Here is an 18,154-nt window from a genome sequence, read left to right on the forward strand (position 1 = left end):
CTTTAACCGTCTGAGCCACCCAGGCACCCCTACTATTTATACTTTTGATACTTAGTTCATTTAGGAATAAATTAAATAATATGCATAAGTTAATATAGAATTTGATTACTAGACATGTTTTCTTTTGAACTGCTGGGTGCAAATCTTAATGCTTTTCAGTTTATTATCAGTTATCTTTGCTTTTGTGGTAATTAATTATTCCTACCACTAACACTTTTTATTAGCATGTGTCTTTTCTCCTGATTATGAATGACATGTTCTTGTTTTTAAAGTAGGACAAGTGAGGGGTACCTGGATGGCTCCCGCTCAGGTCATGATCTCAGTCAGGGTCGTGAGATTGAGCCCGGTGTCCAGCTCCGCGCTCAGCAAGGAGTCTGCTTGAGATTCTCTCCCTCCTTCTCCCTCTGCCCCTCCCCCTCACTCTCGTGTGCACGCATGCACGTGCTCTCTCTCAAATAAATAAAATCTTTCAAAAAGTGGAACAAGTGAGTGTGTTGTTTTTTTCATTCTTGTTGCTCAGGAGGTGAAAAACCTGGAAGTCGAACAATAATAGGCTCACACAGATAGTGCTGTGCCGAGCATTTAATATCTGACCCTCAGATTAGTGACAGCACTCTTCATTTTGTGTGTGGAGAGCTTACATTGTACGTTTTTCGTGTGAATAAAAGTTTAAATGTTTATCACTTATATTGAAGGTGATATTTTTATGTCAACAGTGAGCTTGAGAGCAAAGGACTGAGACCTGGAAAGATGTTTGAAGCTGAGTGGTAGAAATGCAGTTGAGCCTGGGGGCTTGTCTCCCTCCTTGTACCAGGTCAAGTCTTGTTAAGCTACCACTAGTCCATGGACCCTGACTTCGGTGTCAGCTCTCTTGATCACATAGTCTTCTCATTCAGTTTTTTTTTTTAAAGATTTTTTAAAATTTATTCATTTGAGACACAGAGATAGAGAGAGAGAGAGCATGAGCAGGGGGAGAGGCAGAGGGAGAGGGAGAAGCAGGCTCCCTGCTGAGCCAGGAGCCCCATGCGGGGCTCGATCCCAGGATCCTGGGATCATGACCTGAGCCGAAGGCAGACGCTTAACCATCTGAGCCACCCAGGTGCCCCATCTCATTCAGTTTTTAAGTTGGGCTTACAATTGAGGGACAGCTTTTTGTTGAAAGAAATACATTCTCTTGCCTAGAGTCAAGGACGTTTTACCTGATGATAACTTGCTGTTGGTTCCTCACACAGCAAGAGGCATATCAGTTATGTGTCATCATGTTCCTCCTTGCCCCCTTCTTGATAATGAAGCCATCTTGGCTTTCTACCCCATTGGCAGAGTAGATAATAGCTTGAGTGTTCTGTGTTTCAAAGACTGTAAAAGTCTATTACTACATAAAATGTGTCTGATACTCATTGATACATGTTAGTTTCTTTTAGGTTTTTTTTTTTTAAGATTTTATTTATTTATTTGACAGAGACATAGAGAGCGAGCACAGATAGGCAGAGTGGCAGGCAGAGGGAGAGGGAGAAGCAGGCTCTCCACTGAGCAGGGAGCCTGATGTGGGGCTTGATCCCAGGACCCTGGGATCATGACCTGAGCCAAAGGCAGACACTTAACCAACTGAGCCACCCAGGTGCCCCAGTTTCTTTTAGCTTTTAAGATTATAACAACATGCTATGTCTTTGGGAAAGTTTGAAACCTTTATCTAGTTATTTACTTGTCTGGTTATCTATTTATATATGTATCTATTTATTTATTCATCTATTTATTTATTTGGAGTAAGTTTCTAATTTTTTCCAGGGGATGACTCTTTTGAGGGGGCGGCAGTGGAGCTTAGCATAAAGCATAGCACTCCAGAATGGGGATATGATAGTAGTGCTAAAAAAATACCCTATAGTTTCCCTACCCTCATTTTAGTAATTTTATACTGCAGTTAATTAGATGCCTACCACCAATATTTATTAAAGCTAGAGCTGGAGATAGGATATATTTCTTGAATATTTAATACTTACCTCCCCAATAAAACTACTTTTTGTAACAAATATTTCTAAAGTAATACAGGGGTTTCAGAGAATGCTTTATCTTGTAACTGTACTTGGTGTCTGTTTATACCCTTACTGATTATATATTATAATACTTGTGAGAAAAAGCAATTTTCAGCTTTAATGCCTGAAGGGCACCCCACTATTAAATATATACTTACACACACTTGCCACTTTTCTATAAATTTGTGATTGTTTAAAAATTTTATGTACATAAATAAACATATAAATGTATATGTGTATATATGCGTATTATATGTAATTATATATATAAAAATTTGAAACAATCACTAATTTACAGAAAAAGAGTAAGTATAGTACAGAAAACTTTTTCTTTGTACCCCTTGATAGTTGGAGACCTGATGTCTCATCATCTCTGAATACTTTAGTGTCTCTCTCCTACAAATAAAGGCACAATGCAGTCATCAAAATTGGGAAATTAACATTGGTAAATTAATACCATTTAATTCAGATGTCACCAATTGTCACAATACCATCTAGTTCAGAATTGTCTGTTGCATTTACCTGTCATGCTTCTTCAGTCTCTCTCCTTCAGTATGGAATAGATCCTCAGTCTTCTTTCACACACCTGAGCTTCTTGTGGATTACAAGACAGTTATTTTGCAGGAAATCCCTCAGTTTAGGTTTGTTTGGGATTTACTCAAGATTAGATTTGAGCTCTGTGTCTTTGGCAGGGAGGTAGCTTGCCTTGTTACTGAAGATGTTCACTTTTGTGGTATTCTCCAAGCTTCTCGATGATAAACTACTGGTTTTCCTTTTGTGATTAAGTATTTTGTGGGGAGGCACTTTGAAACTATGTATACGAGTTATTTATTGCTGTGTAATAAATTACCCCAATACTTTGAGAGAATATTTGAAAGAACAGATATTACTTCACACAGTTTCTGAGGGTTAGGAATCTGGGAACGTCTTAGCTAGATGGTTCTAGCTCTAGATCTCTTACGAAGTTGGAGTCAGGATATCAGTCAGGGTTTTAGTCAGTTGGACAAGTGGGGCATGAGGGTCTTGACTGGGGCTGGAGGATCTGTTTCCCAAAAAGGCTTACTTACTTGGCTGCTGGCTGGAGGTCACAGTTCCTTGTGGTTGTTATCAGGAGGCCTCATTTCTAGTCATGTGGACCTGCCCATAGGGCAGCTTGAATGTTCCCACAGTATTCAGAGGGGATCTGAGACTTGGCTGAAGCCACTATGTCTTTTATGACCCAACCTTCTAGGTTGCACAGTCCTTATTCTGTTCATTACATGTAAGCCATTAATCTAGCCCACAGCTAAGGGTGGGGGGTGAGAATTAGGCTCCATGTTTTAAAGGAAGTATCAAACAATTTGTAGAAATATTTCAAAACATCATACTGTGTATATCTGTATGGACTGTTGGTTTCCTGTTTTATTCAACAGGTTATTAAAGTCTTATTATTCTCATTTGATGTTTCAGTTGTCCCCAGTTTGGCCAATTAGACTTGTCTCACTTCAAGTTGGCCTCTGTTTTTGGTTTTTGTTTTTGAAATATTCTTGTCATTCTTTAAAGACTTCCTTGCTTTCTTGTGTAAGATGTTCCAGGCTTATCTTTTCTTTTTTAATTAAAAAAATTGATATATCGGGGCGCCTGGGTGGCTCAGTCGGTTAAGCGTCTGCCTTCGGCTCAGGTCATGATCCCAGGGTCCTGGGATCGAGCCCCGCATTGGGCTCACTGCTCCGCGGGAAGCCTGCTTCTCCCTCTCCCACTCCTCCTGCTTGTGTTCCCTCTCTCGCTGTGTCTCTCTCTGTCAAATAAATAAAATCTTTAAAAAAAAAAAATTGATATATTATTCACATACCATAATATCCACTCTTTCAAAGTATACAGTTCACAAAGTTGTGCATAAATACTCTCTAGTTCCAAAACATTTAATCACTTCGGGCGCCTGGGTGGCTCAGTTGTTGGGCGGCTGCCTTCGGCTCAGGTCATGATCCCAGAGTCCTGGGATCGAGTCCCACATCAGGCTCCCTGCTCAGTGGGAAGTCTGCTTCTCCCTCTCCCACTCCCCCTGCTTGTGTTCCTGCTCTCGCTGTCTCTGCCAAATAAATAAATAAAATCTTTAAAAAAAAAAAAAAAAGACATTTAATCACTTCAAAAAGTAACCCTGTTCCTAGTGGCATTTATTCCCCATTTCTTCTTTCCTCCCCAGCCCCTGGGAGTCACTAATCTACTTTATATCTCTGTAGATTTGTCTATTCTGGCCATACCATATAAATAGAATCATAAATTATGTGGCTTTTTGTGTCTACTTTCTTTCACTTAGCATATCATTTTCATGGTTTATACATGTGGTAGCATGAGTCATTACTTCATTTTATTATGTTCCATTGTGTGGATATACCACATTTTGTTTATCCATTAATTCACTGAAGGACATTCAGATGGTTTTTACTTTTTAGCTATTATGTGTAATGCTACTATGAACATTTGTATATAAGCCTTTGTATGGACATATGTTTTCAGTTCTCTTGGGTTTTAAGATTATCTTATATTTTTCCTTCCCTAGCCCTGGAATCAGCCATTTCTCCAAAAAGCCTTGGCTTTTTTTTTTTTAATGGAGAATAGGATTCAGAAGCCAAGATCTGGGTACTACTTGTGCTCATTGCTATTAGGATATCATTGTTTTTAGGCCCTCTCAGTGGACAGAGGTAGGGAGTATATACATATTTGTAAAGGGATGCATACATACATACTCATATATATATACACGTTTTTGCTATATATTTCTATATACATATATATTAAAAACCATAAAGTCATGCCACTACCCCCAATTCCAATCCTATAAGACAGGGTTCATTCTAGTTTTCTTCCTTTCTGTATTTGTATTTCTTTCTGAGAAATTTTCTGAGAAACTACCTCCTATTTTTTTTTTTTTAAAGATTTATTTATTTATTTGAGAGAGCAAGAATGAGAGAGAGAGAGAGAGTACATGAGAGGGGGGAGGGTTAGAGGGAGAAGCAGGCTCCTCGCCGAGCAGGGAGCCCGATGCGGGACTCGATCCAGGGACTCCAGGATCATGACCTGAGCCGAAGGCAGTCGCTTAACCAACTGAGCCACCCAGGCGCCCGAAACTACCTCCTATTATCCTTAATTAATTAATTTATTTGATCAGTCCCTGTTAGTAACCAGTCTCTCATCTCTGTTTAAATCCTCTCCTCTGTGCAAATGACTTTCTTACCCCTTTTGGGCTTTGACACTCCATACCCAGCTGCCCTTCTTCATGGATACCTTCCTTAACTTTCTCAGGCTCTACTCCATGCTAGACTGACCCCCATGTGGTTGCCCTCCTACCCCATTTAGGCTTCTATATTGTACATTAGGCCCCCTCTCCATATGGGTGCCATCCTTACTTCGCTTGTGCTCTGGCTCCCAGTGCTAGACTAACCCCCCACAGGAATGCCCTCCTTACCCTGCTGTGCTCCTACACCTCTTTCCAGGCCACCTCTCCGTGTGAACACCCTATTTCCCCTGCTCTTATGTCCCACCATGGACAGCTTCAATACACTCTGGCTCTGACACTCCACACCAGGCTGCCCCTCCAGGCCTCTCATACTTCTTGCCCTTCACCCCAAACCAGATCACCTCCACACATGTACACCTTCTTTACCACATCTGGGTTCCAACAGCCCCCCAGGAAGCTACCTCCTCCACGTGGATGTCTCACACAGGTCCTCACACCCCCCTCTGAGCCAACATGTCTTCTTTCCCTCCTGGCAGAGATGCCTACCATGCACCATGTTCTCCTTTAGAATTGAATCGTTTAGGAAAGAAAGAGGAAGAAGAGGTCCTTTGCCTTATCCTTGAACTGTTTATATCGGGTTTTTTTTGTTTGTTTTTGCACTTCCTTCACATTTGTTTTCTTGCTTTTGAATTGTTAAAATTAACTTTCCCTAATTTCCATTTCACAGATCTGTTTTATGTTTTTGCACTTAACGTGTTCTTCCTTCCTTCCTTCCTTCCTTTCTCTTTCTTGTGTGTGTATATGTTTTCAACTAGGAAGATTGGTTATGATCTTTATAAGTAGATATTCTCTAACCTGCTACGAAAAATCATTACCCTAACAGGAGGAAATTACTAAATAAGTATATTACCAAATGTCTGAGGCTAAGTAATGTACCAGACTAATTCCAGGGCTACTATAAAAATATGGAGCATTTCTGTAAGAGAAGGATCTGCCCAGGAAATCATTCTTTTGTTTGGCATTAGATCTCCCCCTTGTGATTTGTTTTCATCATTTTTTAATCTTGAAAACAGTAGCTTTTATTTTATTTTTTTTAAGATTTTATTTATTTGAAAGAGAGAGAGGGAGCATGAGCAGGGGACACGGCAGAGGGAGAGGGAGAAGCAGACTCTCTGCTGAGCAGGGAGCCTGATGTGGGACTCAGTCCCAGGACCCTGAGATCATGACCTGAGCTGAAGGCAGACACTTAACGACTGAGCCACCCAGGCACCCCAAGCATTAGCTTTTAAATTAAGTACATTCAGTAAACATCCTTTGGAAAATTAATTTTTCTTGTTTTCTTTAAAATATTTAGAATAGAAATTCAAATGTAAGAAAGCAATATTGATGAAATAGGTCTACCATATGGTACAATTTAATAACTATTTTATATGTTTTTATTATATGTTAGCCATTTTATATGTCAGTATATTGCATTTAATTTTCTAAAAATTCGAATGAGTCAAATTGGTATGTTTTTATATAGATAAAATGGACTTATGCATCACCATATTCTAAAGAATTTGTATGTCACAACGAGGTACAAATAGCTGGAAGAATTTGTATCAGTACGAAGTCTTTAGAACGATCATCTAAGAATTTAAAAAAACAGAGTTGGATAAATAACACTTCTGTATAAATACCTTTCAGGTGTTTCTGCCCGGTTTTCCTTCATAGTCAGATGCTTTGGGAGCTGGTCCTGTTGGGGGAACCCCTCGTGGTCATGGCACCATCACCATCAGAGTCATCAGAGACTGTATTGGCACTTACTAAGTGAGTATGTTTGGTTCCTGACGGTGATGGTTGCAGCATTTTTCCATCTGTGATATGTTTGCACACTCGTTGCGTTGACCCACACAACTCCCTTCCTTGTAAGAAGGCTGGGCTCATTATAGTACCGTTTCATGAATGAGAAAATTAATTCAGGCTCCATGAGGGCTAGAACCGTGTTTCGGTTTTTCTGAGCAACAAACATTCATTCGCTCAGCTGGCACCTGACAAATATGGGCTGCATGAATGGTCAGAGTCTCGTAAAAGATACATAGCGAGGAAGTGAGAGTGCCAGCACTTCACCCCATCTTCTGCCCCAAGTCCAGCGTGCTTTCAGCACACCATTCCACATGATTATGCATTTCCATTTGTCTTTCTGGTTTCCTAAAAGGAGTTTGCTGTTTACTGAAATAAATAAATAAATAATGCCACTGTGGGTATACTGTGTGTATTGATGTTTTATAGTTATTGAGTAGGGCCTTTAATTTTTTGTCCTTTGTTTTAAATGTTCTTCTTACTCCACAGCTGTATTTCTCCATTAAAGTACTTCAGCGACTTCCGACCTTATTTCACAATTCATGACAGTGAATTCAAAGAATATACTACTCGTACTCAAGCCCCGTGAGTAAACAAAACAACTATTATTGACCAAGTATTACCTGTATAACCAAATTATATAAAATTACATCTTGAACTTACTGGCATCTTGATTTTATAAAGGAAGGTTTGAGGAGCTGCTTGTAACACTTCTACATTTCAATTGTCAATCTTATTTTCTTTGAATGATTTTATTTATTAGTGGAAGCTGTATTGTCATTAATAGCCATCTGACTATACTTTGAGTTCTGTTTTCTTGCCCTATTTTAGGGCCTCTTACAGCATCAGTTATCTTTTATTGCTCTGTAACTTCCTTTTCCTTCTTCCTCTTCATTTCTTCCCCTTCCTCCTCTTCATTGAATTGGCATGGAAACATGAAAATTCTTCCGAATATGTCAAAGGGGAAAAAATTATCTTACCCTTTCCCTTTTAGCTCCTGCTCTATTGCTTACATTCTTTTCATAGCTAAATTTCTAGAATAACAACAACAAATCTCCATTTACTGTCTTTACTTCTTGGTTTTCTGGTTGCTTCTCAGTCCATTGCAGGTTGATTTCTCCACTTCCAGTGAAGTCATTCTTGGCCAGAGTCATCAAGACCCTCTCCCTGCCCTATCCCATAGGCACATTATTGTCTTAATTCTTCTGCCTTCCCTTTCTTATAACATTTAAGCTGTTGAGCTTGAAAGCATTTTTTAAAAGATTTTATTTACTTTTGAGAGAGAGAGAGAGAGAGAGCCCACGAGTGGGGGGAGGGGCAGAAGGTGAAGCAGGCTCCCCAATATGGGACTCGATCCCAGGAGCCTGGGATCATGACCTGAGCCGAAGGCAGACACTTAACTGACTGAGCCACCCAGGCGCCTGAGCTTGAAAGCATTTTAATCCTTGATGCCACTCTCACCTGGCTGTCTGGTGATGCATCTCAGTCTCCTGTGCAGAGGTCTGTCTCTGCCAGCACCTTAAATGTTGGTGTTCTCCAGTCCTGTGTTCTGGGATCTGATTTCAGACTGATAATTCTTTCTGAGCAATCTTATCTGTACCCACAGCCCCTGTTAAGACCCATATACTGATAACTGAAATTTATCTGCCTAGCCCAGATCTTTGCAAGGTGCAGACCTTTATGTCCAGGGTTTTGTTGTTGTTTTTTACCACTTTATCACCTGGACATCTTAATGGCACCTGAAACTAAATGTATGCAGTGAATTCTTTGTTTCCTTGTTTTCTTCCCTAAACCCATGAATGGTACTACTTTTTCCTTAGTCATCAAAAATCTAAATTGTCATAAATTTCTCCTTTTAACATGTCCCACATCAAGTTTTACCAAATTCTGTCAATTTAACACCATAAAATCTCTCTCATACTAACATTTGTTACCTGCTTTCCAAAAGTCTCTTCCCAGTCTTACTGTCTCCAGTCTTTGTCATATCTGCTGTTGCTTTTTCCCAAACCCCCTCCCCTCCTTATAGGGCATCTTCCAGATTTCCCCTAGAATGATCTTCCTACATTTTCATTCACGTGGCATCCTTCCATTTGGTTCTCTAGTACCTTCCATTTGCCTACAAGATTTTTAAACTTCTTAGCATATTAATTTGGCACTTAATAAACTTCTTTTTTTTTTTTTTTTTTTTTTTTTAAAGATTTTATTTATTTATTTGAGAGAGAGAAAGAGAGAGAGAGCACATGAGAGGGGGGAGGGTCAGAGGGAGAAGCGGACTCCTCGCGAGCAGGGAGCCCGATGCGGGACTCGATCCAGGGACTCCAGGATCATGACCTGAGCCGAAGGCAGTCGCCTAACCAACTGAGCCACCCAGGCGCCCACTTAATAAACTTCTTAGCATATTAACTTGGTACTTAATAATCTGGCCAGCACATACCCATCTACTTTCATTTCTGACTCTTCATCCTTCTCACTTTATGCTGTGGGAATGCTGAGCTCTTTGTAGTTCTTCAAGCACACCACGATCTCACTTCATTGCTTGGCTCGTACTGTTTGTTCTCCTGCATCACCTTTACCTCCCTTATCCACTTGGCAAAGAACTTCTATTCATCTTTCATATCTTTGTGCAATGTCATCTCTTTGGTAAAGCTGTCTTTGTTTTTTTGTTTTGTTTTGTTTTGTTTTTAGAGATTTATTTATTTTAGGGAGAGAGAGAGCATGTGTGCACACGCAAGGTGGGGAGAGGCACAGGGAGAGGGAATCTTCAAGCAGACTCCCTGCTGAGCTTGGAGCCCTACGTGGGGCTTAGTCTCAGGACCCCAAGATCATGACCTGAGCTGAAATCAAGAGTCGGATGCTTAATCGACTGAGCCACCCGGGCTTACCTATTGAAGCTGTCTTTGAATCCCCTGGTAGACATACAGTTTCTCCTTTGTAATTGTCATATGTGTTATACCACCTTCTCTATTTCCTAATTTTGGCATTGTAATTGGGTATGTATGCCTTTCTTTCTGTATGCTTTTAAAAAGACTGTGTCTTTTTATGTTTACTTGCCTAGTGCTAACCATGGTGCCTGGCATATAATTGAGACGTTAATGCATTGAGTGAAGGAAAAGAAAATCTATTGTTCAGTCTAAAGAAATTATAAACTAGCCTTCACTGGAACATTTATCTTTTTCTCACTTTGTTTCTGTTTTGTTTTTATGTAGGCCTTCAGTTATATTAGGAGTAACCAACCCTTTTTTTGCGAAAACACTCCAGCACTGGCCGCACATTATTCGAATAGGAGACCTTAAACCTGCAGGTAAAGTATAAACTCAGTGTTCTGTTTTCAGTATGTGAGTTGGCTGAGTAGGTTCATTTCTTCCCCTTTGTTTTCATCTCTTGATTACTTTTTAATTATGTTGATGGTAACCTTTTTGGAGGCAATCTGAATAAGGGCCTTTGAAGAAGAGCCTAACTTCCCACTAAAATATACAGATTCTTATGTGTAACCCATCATGTCCTCCTATCAAAAAATGCACTTCTAGTGTTACAAACATGGAATGAATTATAAAACAATGAAACCTCAAAAATTTGAGCAACTTTTTGTATATGGATAAGCCTAATTAAACAGGGATTTCCAACACTGCTTGAATAAAACCTTGTAGAAGCTAAAATTATTCAATTTGGCACAAAATTCTCTGCTAGGTCTCAAAACAAGCATTATACATTTCCATGGCAATGGTATTGATTAAGGAAATGGTCAAAGGTTGTGCTTTCCTTGAGGAAAAGGTAAATAGTATTTTGCTTGTAGTAACTATTTAATAAATGTGTTTAAATGAGTAAATTAATTCAGAGGTTGGAAGTGTTGTTAACTTAGATGACAATTTAATGGTATCTCTGACATTACTCCCTGGACATTCCTGAATTTTCTACTGAAATAGTAAGACTTGAGATACTGAAAATATTTTTTTTTTAAGATTTTATTTATTTGACAGAGAGAGAGACACAGCGAGAGAGGGAACACAAGTAGGGGGAGTGGGAGAGGGAAAAGCAGGCCTCCCCCTGAGCAGGGAGCCCGATGCAGGGCTTGATCCCAGCACCCTGGGATCATGACCTGAGCCGAAGGCAGACGCTTAACGATTGAGCCACCCAGGTGCCCCGAGATACTGAAAATACTTTTAAATAACTTTATGATGTGTTACTTTTAAAGACTTCTTTTGGTATACACAGGAATATTTCAAATATTATTTAATAATTTATTAGTTATCCTTTCTGGTATATACATAAATCTAGATAGATATGTTAGATTCAAACAATAACAATTTTATTTTTTTATTTTTTATTTTTTAATTTAATTAATTTATTTAAGACAGAGAGAGCGAGAGAGAGAGAGAGAGAGAGAGAGCACGAGTGGGGTGAGGGGCAGAGGGAGAAGCACACTCCGCGCTGAGCAGGGAGCCCAAAGTGGGGCTCGATCCTGGGACTTCAGGATCATGACCTGAGCTGAAGGCAGACATTCAACCAACTGAGCTACCCAGGTGCCCCAAGCAATAACAATTTAAATGATATTATTTACGAACATTAGACTCAATCTTATACCAAAATCCTTAGAAGCCTTAAGAAATCTAGGAAAGAGCAAGTAGCTTTACCTTGGCTGTCAGATCTATGTGTTCTTATGCAGAACAGCCTCTTTAAGCCTCAAATTCTTTGTCTGCTGGGAGATTGAACAGTTCCTGACTCAATGGCATTCTGTAAATGTCATAGTCACCTGCCATTTCACTGGTGTCCTCTCTGATTTAATGATAATTTAGAACATAGCAATCACCAGAGTCTTAGCTATGAGAAGATATGAAATAGTTTTTAAAATCTTAATTTAATATTGACATTTGTTTTCATGGTTTTGTCCTATTAATCTAGACTATTGGATTGATTGTAATATAGTTGACTACTGTTTATTATCTTTTTCCAATGAAAGAGGCTCTTGGTTGTGGCTTTAAGTAGAGGAACTTTTGCATAAAATCATTGGTAAAGTAGTGTGTTTAACTTTATAAGAAACTGCCAAACTTTTTTCCAAAGTGGCCCACCAGTTTTACATTTAAAAAATTTTTTTTAAGTTTATTTATTTATTTTTAAGTTTTTATTTAAATTCCAGTTAAGATGCAGTGTAATATTAGTTTCAGGTGTACAATATAGTGATTCAGCACTTCCACACATCACCTGGTGCTCATCAGAAGTGCCCTCCTTCATCCCCATCACCTATTTCACTCATCCCCCACCCCCAGCCTCCTTTCTGGTAACCATCAGTTTGTTCTCTGTAGTTAAGAGTCTGCTTCTTGGTTTGCCTCTCCCTTCCCCCACCCCATGTTCACTTGTTTTGTTTCTTAAATTCCACATATGAGTGAAATCATATGGTATCTTTCTCTGACTGGCTTATTTCACTCAATATTCTCTACACCTAGCATGGGGCTCGAACCCATACCCCAAGATCAAGAGTTGCACACTCTTCTGACTGAGCCAGCCAGGCACCCCTCATTTTACATTCTTTTTTTTTTTTTTTAATTTTATTTATTTATTTGACAGAGAGAGAGACATCGAGAGAGGGAACACAAGCAGGGGGAGTGGGAGAGGGAGAAGCAGGCTTCCCCCTGAGCAGGGAGCCCTCAATGCAGGGCTCGATCCCAGGACCCTGGGATCATGACCTGAGCTGAAGGCAGACTCTTAACGACTGAGCCACCCAGGCGCCCCTCATTTTACATTCTTACCAGCAGTCTGTAAGAGTTCCTATTTCTTCACATCCCTGCCACCAGCATTTGATCCTGTCTGTGTTTTTCATTATAGCCACTTAATGGGTTTGAAATAGTGGTTTTCATTTGCTTTGCCTTAGTGAATAATGATGTTGAGCATCTTTTCATCTACCTATAGTTGTTCATATATCTTCTTGGATGAAATGTTGATTGAAATCTTTTGCCAATTTTTAGTTAGGTTACTTGTCTTACTCTTTAGTTGTAAGAGATCTTTATGTATTTTGGATGCAAGTCTGTGTTTAGATATATGACTCACAAATATTTTCTCACAGTATTTGGTTTTTTTGTTTTCTTAATGATATCTTTTGAAGTGCAAAAGTGTTTTTTTCTCCACAGTTTGATTGAGATACACTTGACAAACAGCATTGTGTAAGTTTAGGGTGTACAGCATAATGACTTATATATATTGTGAAATGATTGCCACAATAAGTTTAGTTAATATCTATCACCTCATATGGATACCAAAAAAATAAAAGGAAAGTAATGTTTCCTTGTGATGATAACTTTTAGGATTTACTGTCTTAACAGTTTTCAAATATAATATTATACAGCAGTGTCAACTATAGTCATCATGTTGTCATCATGTATCTGCATTACATCCCCAGTACTTAATTTTTCTTTTAACTAGAAGTTTGTACCTTTTGACCACTTTCATCCATTTCCCCCAACCCTCACCCCTCACTTCTGATATCTACAAAAATGTATTTAATTTTGATGAAGTCTAGTTTATCAGTTTTTTTCTTTTATGGATTAGCCTCTTGATACTGTATCTAAGAACTCATTGCCCAACCCAGGGTCACAAAGATTTTCTCCTATGTTTTCTTCTAAAAGTTTTATTTATTATGTTGGCACCTATATTTAGGTCTATGAACCACTTTAGTTATTTTTTGTGGGTTAGGGCCCAAAATAATCTTTTTTGCAAGTTGCTATTCAGTTGCCTTATAGCACTATTTGTTGAAGATTATCTTTTTTTCTGTTGAATTTCATTGGTACCTCTGTGGAAAATCAACACTAATGCAATGTCTTGATTACTGTAGTTTTATAGTAAGTTTTGAAATCAGGAAGTGTAAGTCTTCTAATATTGTTCTTCTTTTCCAAAATTGTTTTGGCTATTCTTGGTGTTTTGCATTTCCATATAAATTTTAGGATCACTTTGTTAATTTCTGCAGCCAGCTAGCTGGGATTTTGATAGGAATTATGTTAATATGCAGTAAATTTGGGGTTTTTTTTGGTGTCTCTGATCCAGGAACTTGAGATATCTTCTGTTGTTTAGGTCTTTAATTTTTCTCAGCAATGTTTTGTAGTTTTCTTTTTAAAGGTGTTGTTTTTTATTTGAGAGAGAGTGAGAGAGCACAAGCAGGGGGAGTGGCAGGCAGAGGGAGAGGGAGAAGCAGACTCCCTGCTGAGCAGGGAGCCTGATGGCGGGGCTCGATCCCAAGATCCTAGGATCATGACCCGAGCCAAAGGCAGACGCTTAACTGACTGAGCCACCCAGGCGCTCCTGGAGTTTTCAATATACAAGTCTAATTATGGTGTTAGATACAGGTTTTCATAGATGTCATTCATTAGATTGAGGAAGTGCCTTTCTGTTTCTAGTTTGTTGAGGATTATCATGAATTGGTGTTGAATTTTGTTAAATGCTTTTTCTGTATCTATGGAGATTGTCATGTGGTTTTTGTCCATTATCAATATGGCATATTAATTGCATTTTGGATGTTAAACCAACCTTATATTCCTTGCGTAAATCCCATTTGGTCATGGTGTATAATCCTTTTTATATGTTGCTAGATTTGATTTGCTATTATTTTTGTTGAGCATTTTTGCATCTGTATCCATGAGGGACATCGGTCTGTAGTTTCTTTTCTTGTGATGTCTTGCTAGCTAATATTCTTGCTACTCTGAGAAGCCTCTTCAGGCAAGTGAAGTTACCATTTAAAAGTAAGGCCTAGGACCAAGGGAGGGGAGGGGATAATTCTTGAATTGCTTTTTCAAATGGGGATGAGGACAGATACGGAATATTAATTAGAACTTATTTTAAGCAGCCTACTTTAGAGATGAGCTGCTGTGTTCTCTCTGATTATTTCCATCACCAGCTTATTTGGACCACTTCATCAGGTATCATTTTTTTCTGCAGGAAAGCAATGGTGGTATATGGAAACATTACGCTTTATAGATTCTTAGTGGTCACTGAGGAGTGAATGCTAGAGGTTGTCAGTATCCTCAGTTTGGTCCTTGTTAGTTAATGGAGAAAATATATTGTGAACAAAGGCACCAGGGGTAATTTGATAATTTGGGGCAAGACTTTAGTGTCTGACTGTTTCTGGGACTGGTAGGTCTTATGTGAGCACAATTCTTAACAGAAGTGCAAAATTTCATTAAGTTTAGTGTGTTTATGATACTTTTCCCCACTTATCTTAAAAGTTGTTTTTATTGTGGTAAAATATACATAACCTAAAATTTACCATTTTAACTAGTTTTAAGTATCTAATTCACATAAAAATAATACAGTGGCATTAAATATATTGATAGTGTGCAACCATCACCACTATCCATATCCAGAACTTCTTCATCATCCCAAACAGAAGTATTTGGATTTAGTTCACCCAGGGGGAGGTGGGTGGGGAGATGGGGTAACTGGGTGATGGGCATTAAGGAGGGCACTTGATGTAATGAGCACTGAGTGTTATATACAACTGATGAATCACTAAATTCTACCACTGAACCTAATAATACTCTATATTAATTAAATTGAATTAAAAAAAATTAAAAAAAACTAACACAGTGGCATTAAGTATATTCATAAGGTGCACCCATCATCACTATCCAGTTCCAGAACTTCTTCGTAATCCCAAGCAGAAGGATTTAGATTTAGTTCACCCAAATCCCAAACCCATTAAACAATAGCTCCCCAATTATTGCATCCCCCAGTCCCTGGTAACTTATAATTTCTGTTTCTATAAAGTTGACTCTTCTACATATTTCATATAAGTGGAATCATGTAATATTTGCCCTTTAGTGTCTGGCATATCTCACTGTTTTCAAGGTTCACTTATGTTGTATCATGCAGAAGAATTTCATTCCTTTAAAAAAAAAAAATTGTGGTGGGACACCTGGGTGGTTCAGTCAGTTAAGTGACTGCCTTTGGCTCAGGTCATGATCCCAGGGTCCTGGGATCGAGTCCCGCGTCGGGCTTGCCGCTCAACGGAGAGTCTGCTGCTCCCTCTGCCTGCCATTCCTCCTGCTTGTGCTCTCCCTCTCTGGCAAATAAATAAATAAAATCTTAAAAAAAAAATTGCAGTAAAAAGCACATAACACAATATTTACCATCTTAACCATTTTTTAAGTGTACAGTTCAGTGGCATTAAGTGCATTCACATTGTTGCACTATAATCACCACCATCCACTCACAGTGCTCTTTTCATCTTGCAAAATTGAAACTCTTGAGCCATTAAACAATAACTTACTATCCACTTCTTTCTCCACTCACCCCGCCCTAGCCCTTAGCAGCTACCTGTCTACTTCCTGTCAATATGAATTTGACTACTCAAGTATTTCATATAAGTGGAATTCTACCTGTCCTTTTGTGACTGGCTTATTTCGCTTAGTATAACGTCCTCCAGGTTCATTCATGTTGTAATGTGTCAGAATTTCCTTCCTTTTTAAGACTGAATAATATGCCATTGTATGCATGTACTACATTTTATTTATCCAATTATCTGTCAGTGGACACTTGGGTTGCTTCCACCTTTGAGCTATTGCAAATAATAATTCTATGAACATGGGTGTAGAGATACCTCTTTGAGTCCCTGCTTTCATTTCTTTTGAGTATGTATCCACAAAAGTGGGATTGCTGAACCACATAGCCATTTGTGTTTAATTTTTTAGAAACTGCCATACTGTTTTTATTTTCCATTCCCATCAACAGTGCACAAGGGTATCAGTTTCTCCACATCCTTGCCAACACTTGTTATTTTTTGGTGGTTTTTTTATGGTAGCCCTTCTAATGGGTGTGAGATAGTATCTTACTGTGGTTTTGATTTGCATTTCCCTAACGATTAGTAATGTTGAGCTTCTTTTCATGTGTTTATTGGCCATCTGAATAACTTCTTTGGAGAATTATCTTTCCAAGTCCTTTGCCTGTCTTTTAATCATGTTGTTTTGTTATTGTTGAGATGTTAAGAGTTCTTTATATATTCTAGATACCAATCCCTTATCAGATAAATGCTTTGTAAATATTTTCTCCCATTCCATGAGTTGTCTTGTCATTCTCTCATTGGTAGTGTCCTTCGATGCACAAAAGTTTTAAGTTTTGATGAAGTCCAATTTATCTGTATTTTCTTTTATCGCCTCTGCTTTTGGTTTCATATTCATGAAAATCCATTTATCTTTTTTTTTTTTAAAGATTTTATTTACTTATTTGACAGAGGAGAGACACAGCGAGAGAGGGAACACAAGCAGGGGGAGTGGGAGAGGGAGAAGCAGGCTTCCCGCTGAACAGGGAGCCCGATGCGGGGCTCAATCCCAAGACCCTGGGATCATGACCTGAGCCGAAGGCAGACGCTTAACGACTGAGCCACCCAGGCGCCCCAATCCATTTATCTTTTAATTTATGAGTGTTGGATATATATCTTGGGGCATTTTTCTGCCCATTGATCTCAAGGCCAGGACCACTGCATATGCTGCACAAGTTATGAAACACAACAGCCTTTCTTAGGATTCTGTCTTTGAAAATTCAAGACTATCTGAGAGGGTCAGTAAAACTGCAGAAAGAGTATCTTCCGCAGGACCAGCAGGGAAGGCACAGCAAAGCTGAGATTCATAACTTTACCAGAAGTATACATTTAGTTTTAACCCTGTAGAGGGATCATTCCTCCTGATATAAAAGGATTATTTCTTCTGGATTATACCTAGTTTTAGTTCCAGATTCTGTTAAATGGAGAAATATAATGTTAAGATGATAGTACTTAACAAATATTCCTCAAAGCGAAACTAATTCTATTAGCGTATATTGGATCAAATTATAAACTGATAATTTCTGACCAGAAATTGAGTTTGATTTCACTAAAGGTAAAATATTTGGCCTAAATGTGGAAGATTCTAATGCCCATATACAGAGGTGCTGTAGCCTTGACTATTAATTTAGTAATGTTAAATACCCCTCTCTAACGTGCATTGTACATAACAGACATTGAATAAGTATTTTTTTTAAGATTTTATTTATTTGGGGGGGAGAGAGCACAAGCAGGGGGAGCAGCAGAAGGGGAGCAGTAGAGGGA

General features: G+C 38.7%; 1 protein-coding gene across 3 annotated transcripts in view; it reads left to right on the forward strand.

Moving 5' to 3' along the window:
• DENND6A (DENN domain containing 6A) overlaps positions 1 to 18,154 on the forward strand; it is a 57,273-nt gene that overhangs the window by 27,940 nt on the left and 11,179 nt on the right. For all 3 annotated transcript variants that reach the window (XM_078076850.1, XM_078076848.1, XM_078076853.1), the window contains 3 exons: positions 6,937 to 7,059; positions 7,582 to 7,677; positions 10,299 to 10,393. In XM_078076850.1, the coding sequence (XP_077932976.1) occupies positions 6,937 to 7,059; positions 7,582 to 7,677; positions 10,299 to 10,393 (314 nt within the window). The remainder of the gene's footprint in view (positions 1 to 6,936; positions 7,060 to 7,581; positions 7,678 to 10,298; positions 10,394 to 18,154) is intronic.

Source organism: Halichoerus grypus, chromosome 1 (genome assembly GCF_964656455.1).
Source record: "Halichoerus grypus chromosome 1, mHalGry1.hap1.1, whole genome shotgun sequence".
Lineage (NCBI taxonomy): Eukaryota > Metazoa > Chordata > Mammalia > Carnivora > Phocidae > Halichoerus > Halichoerus grypus.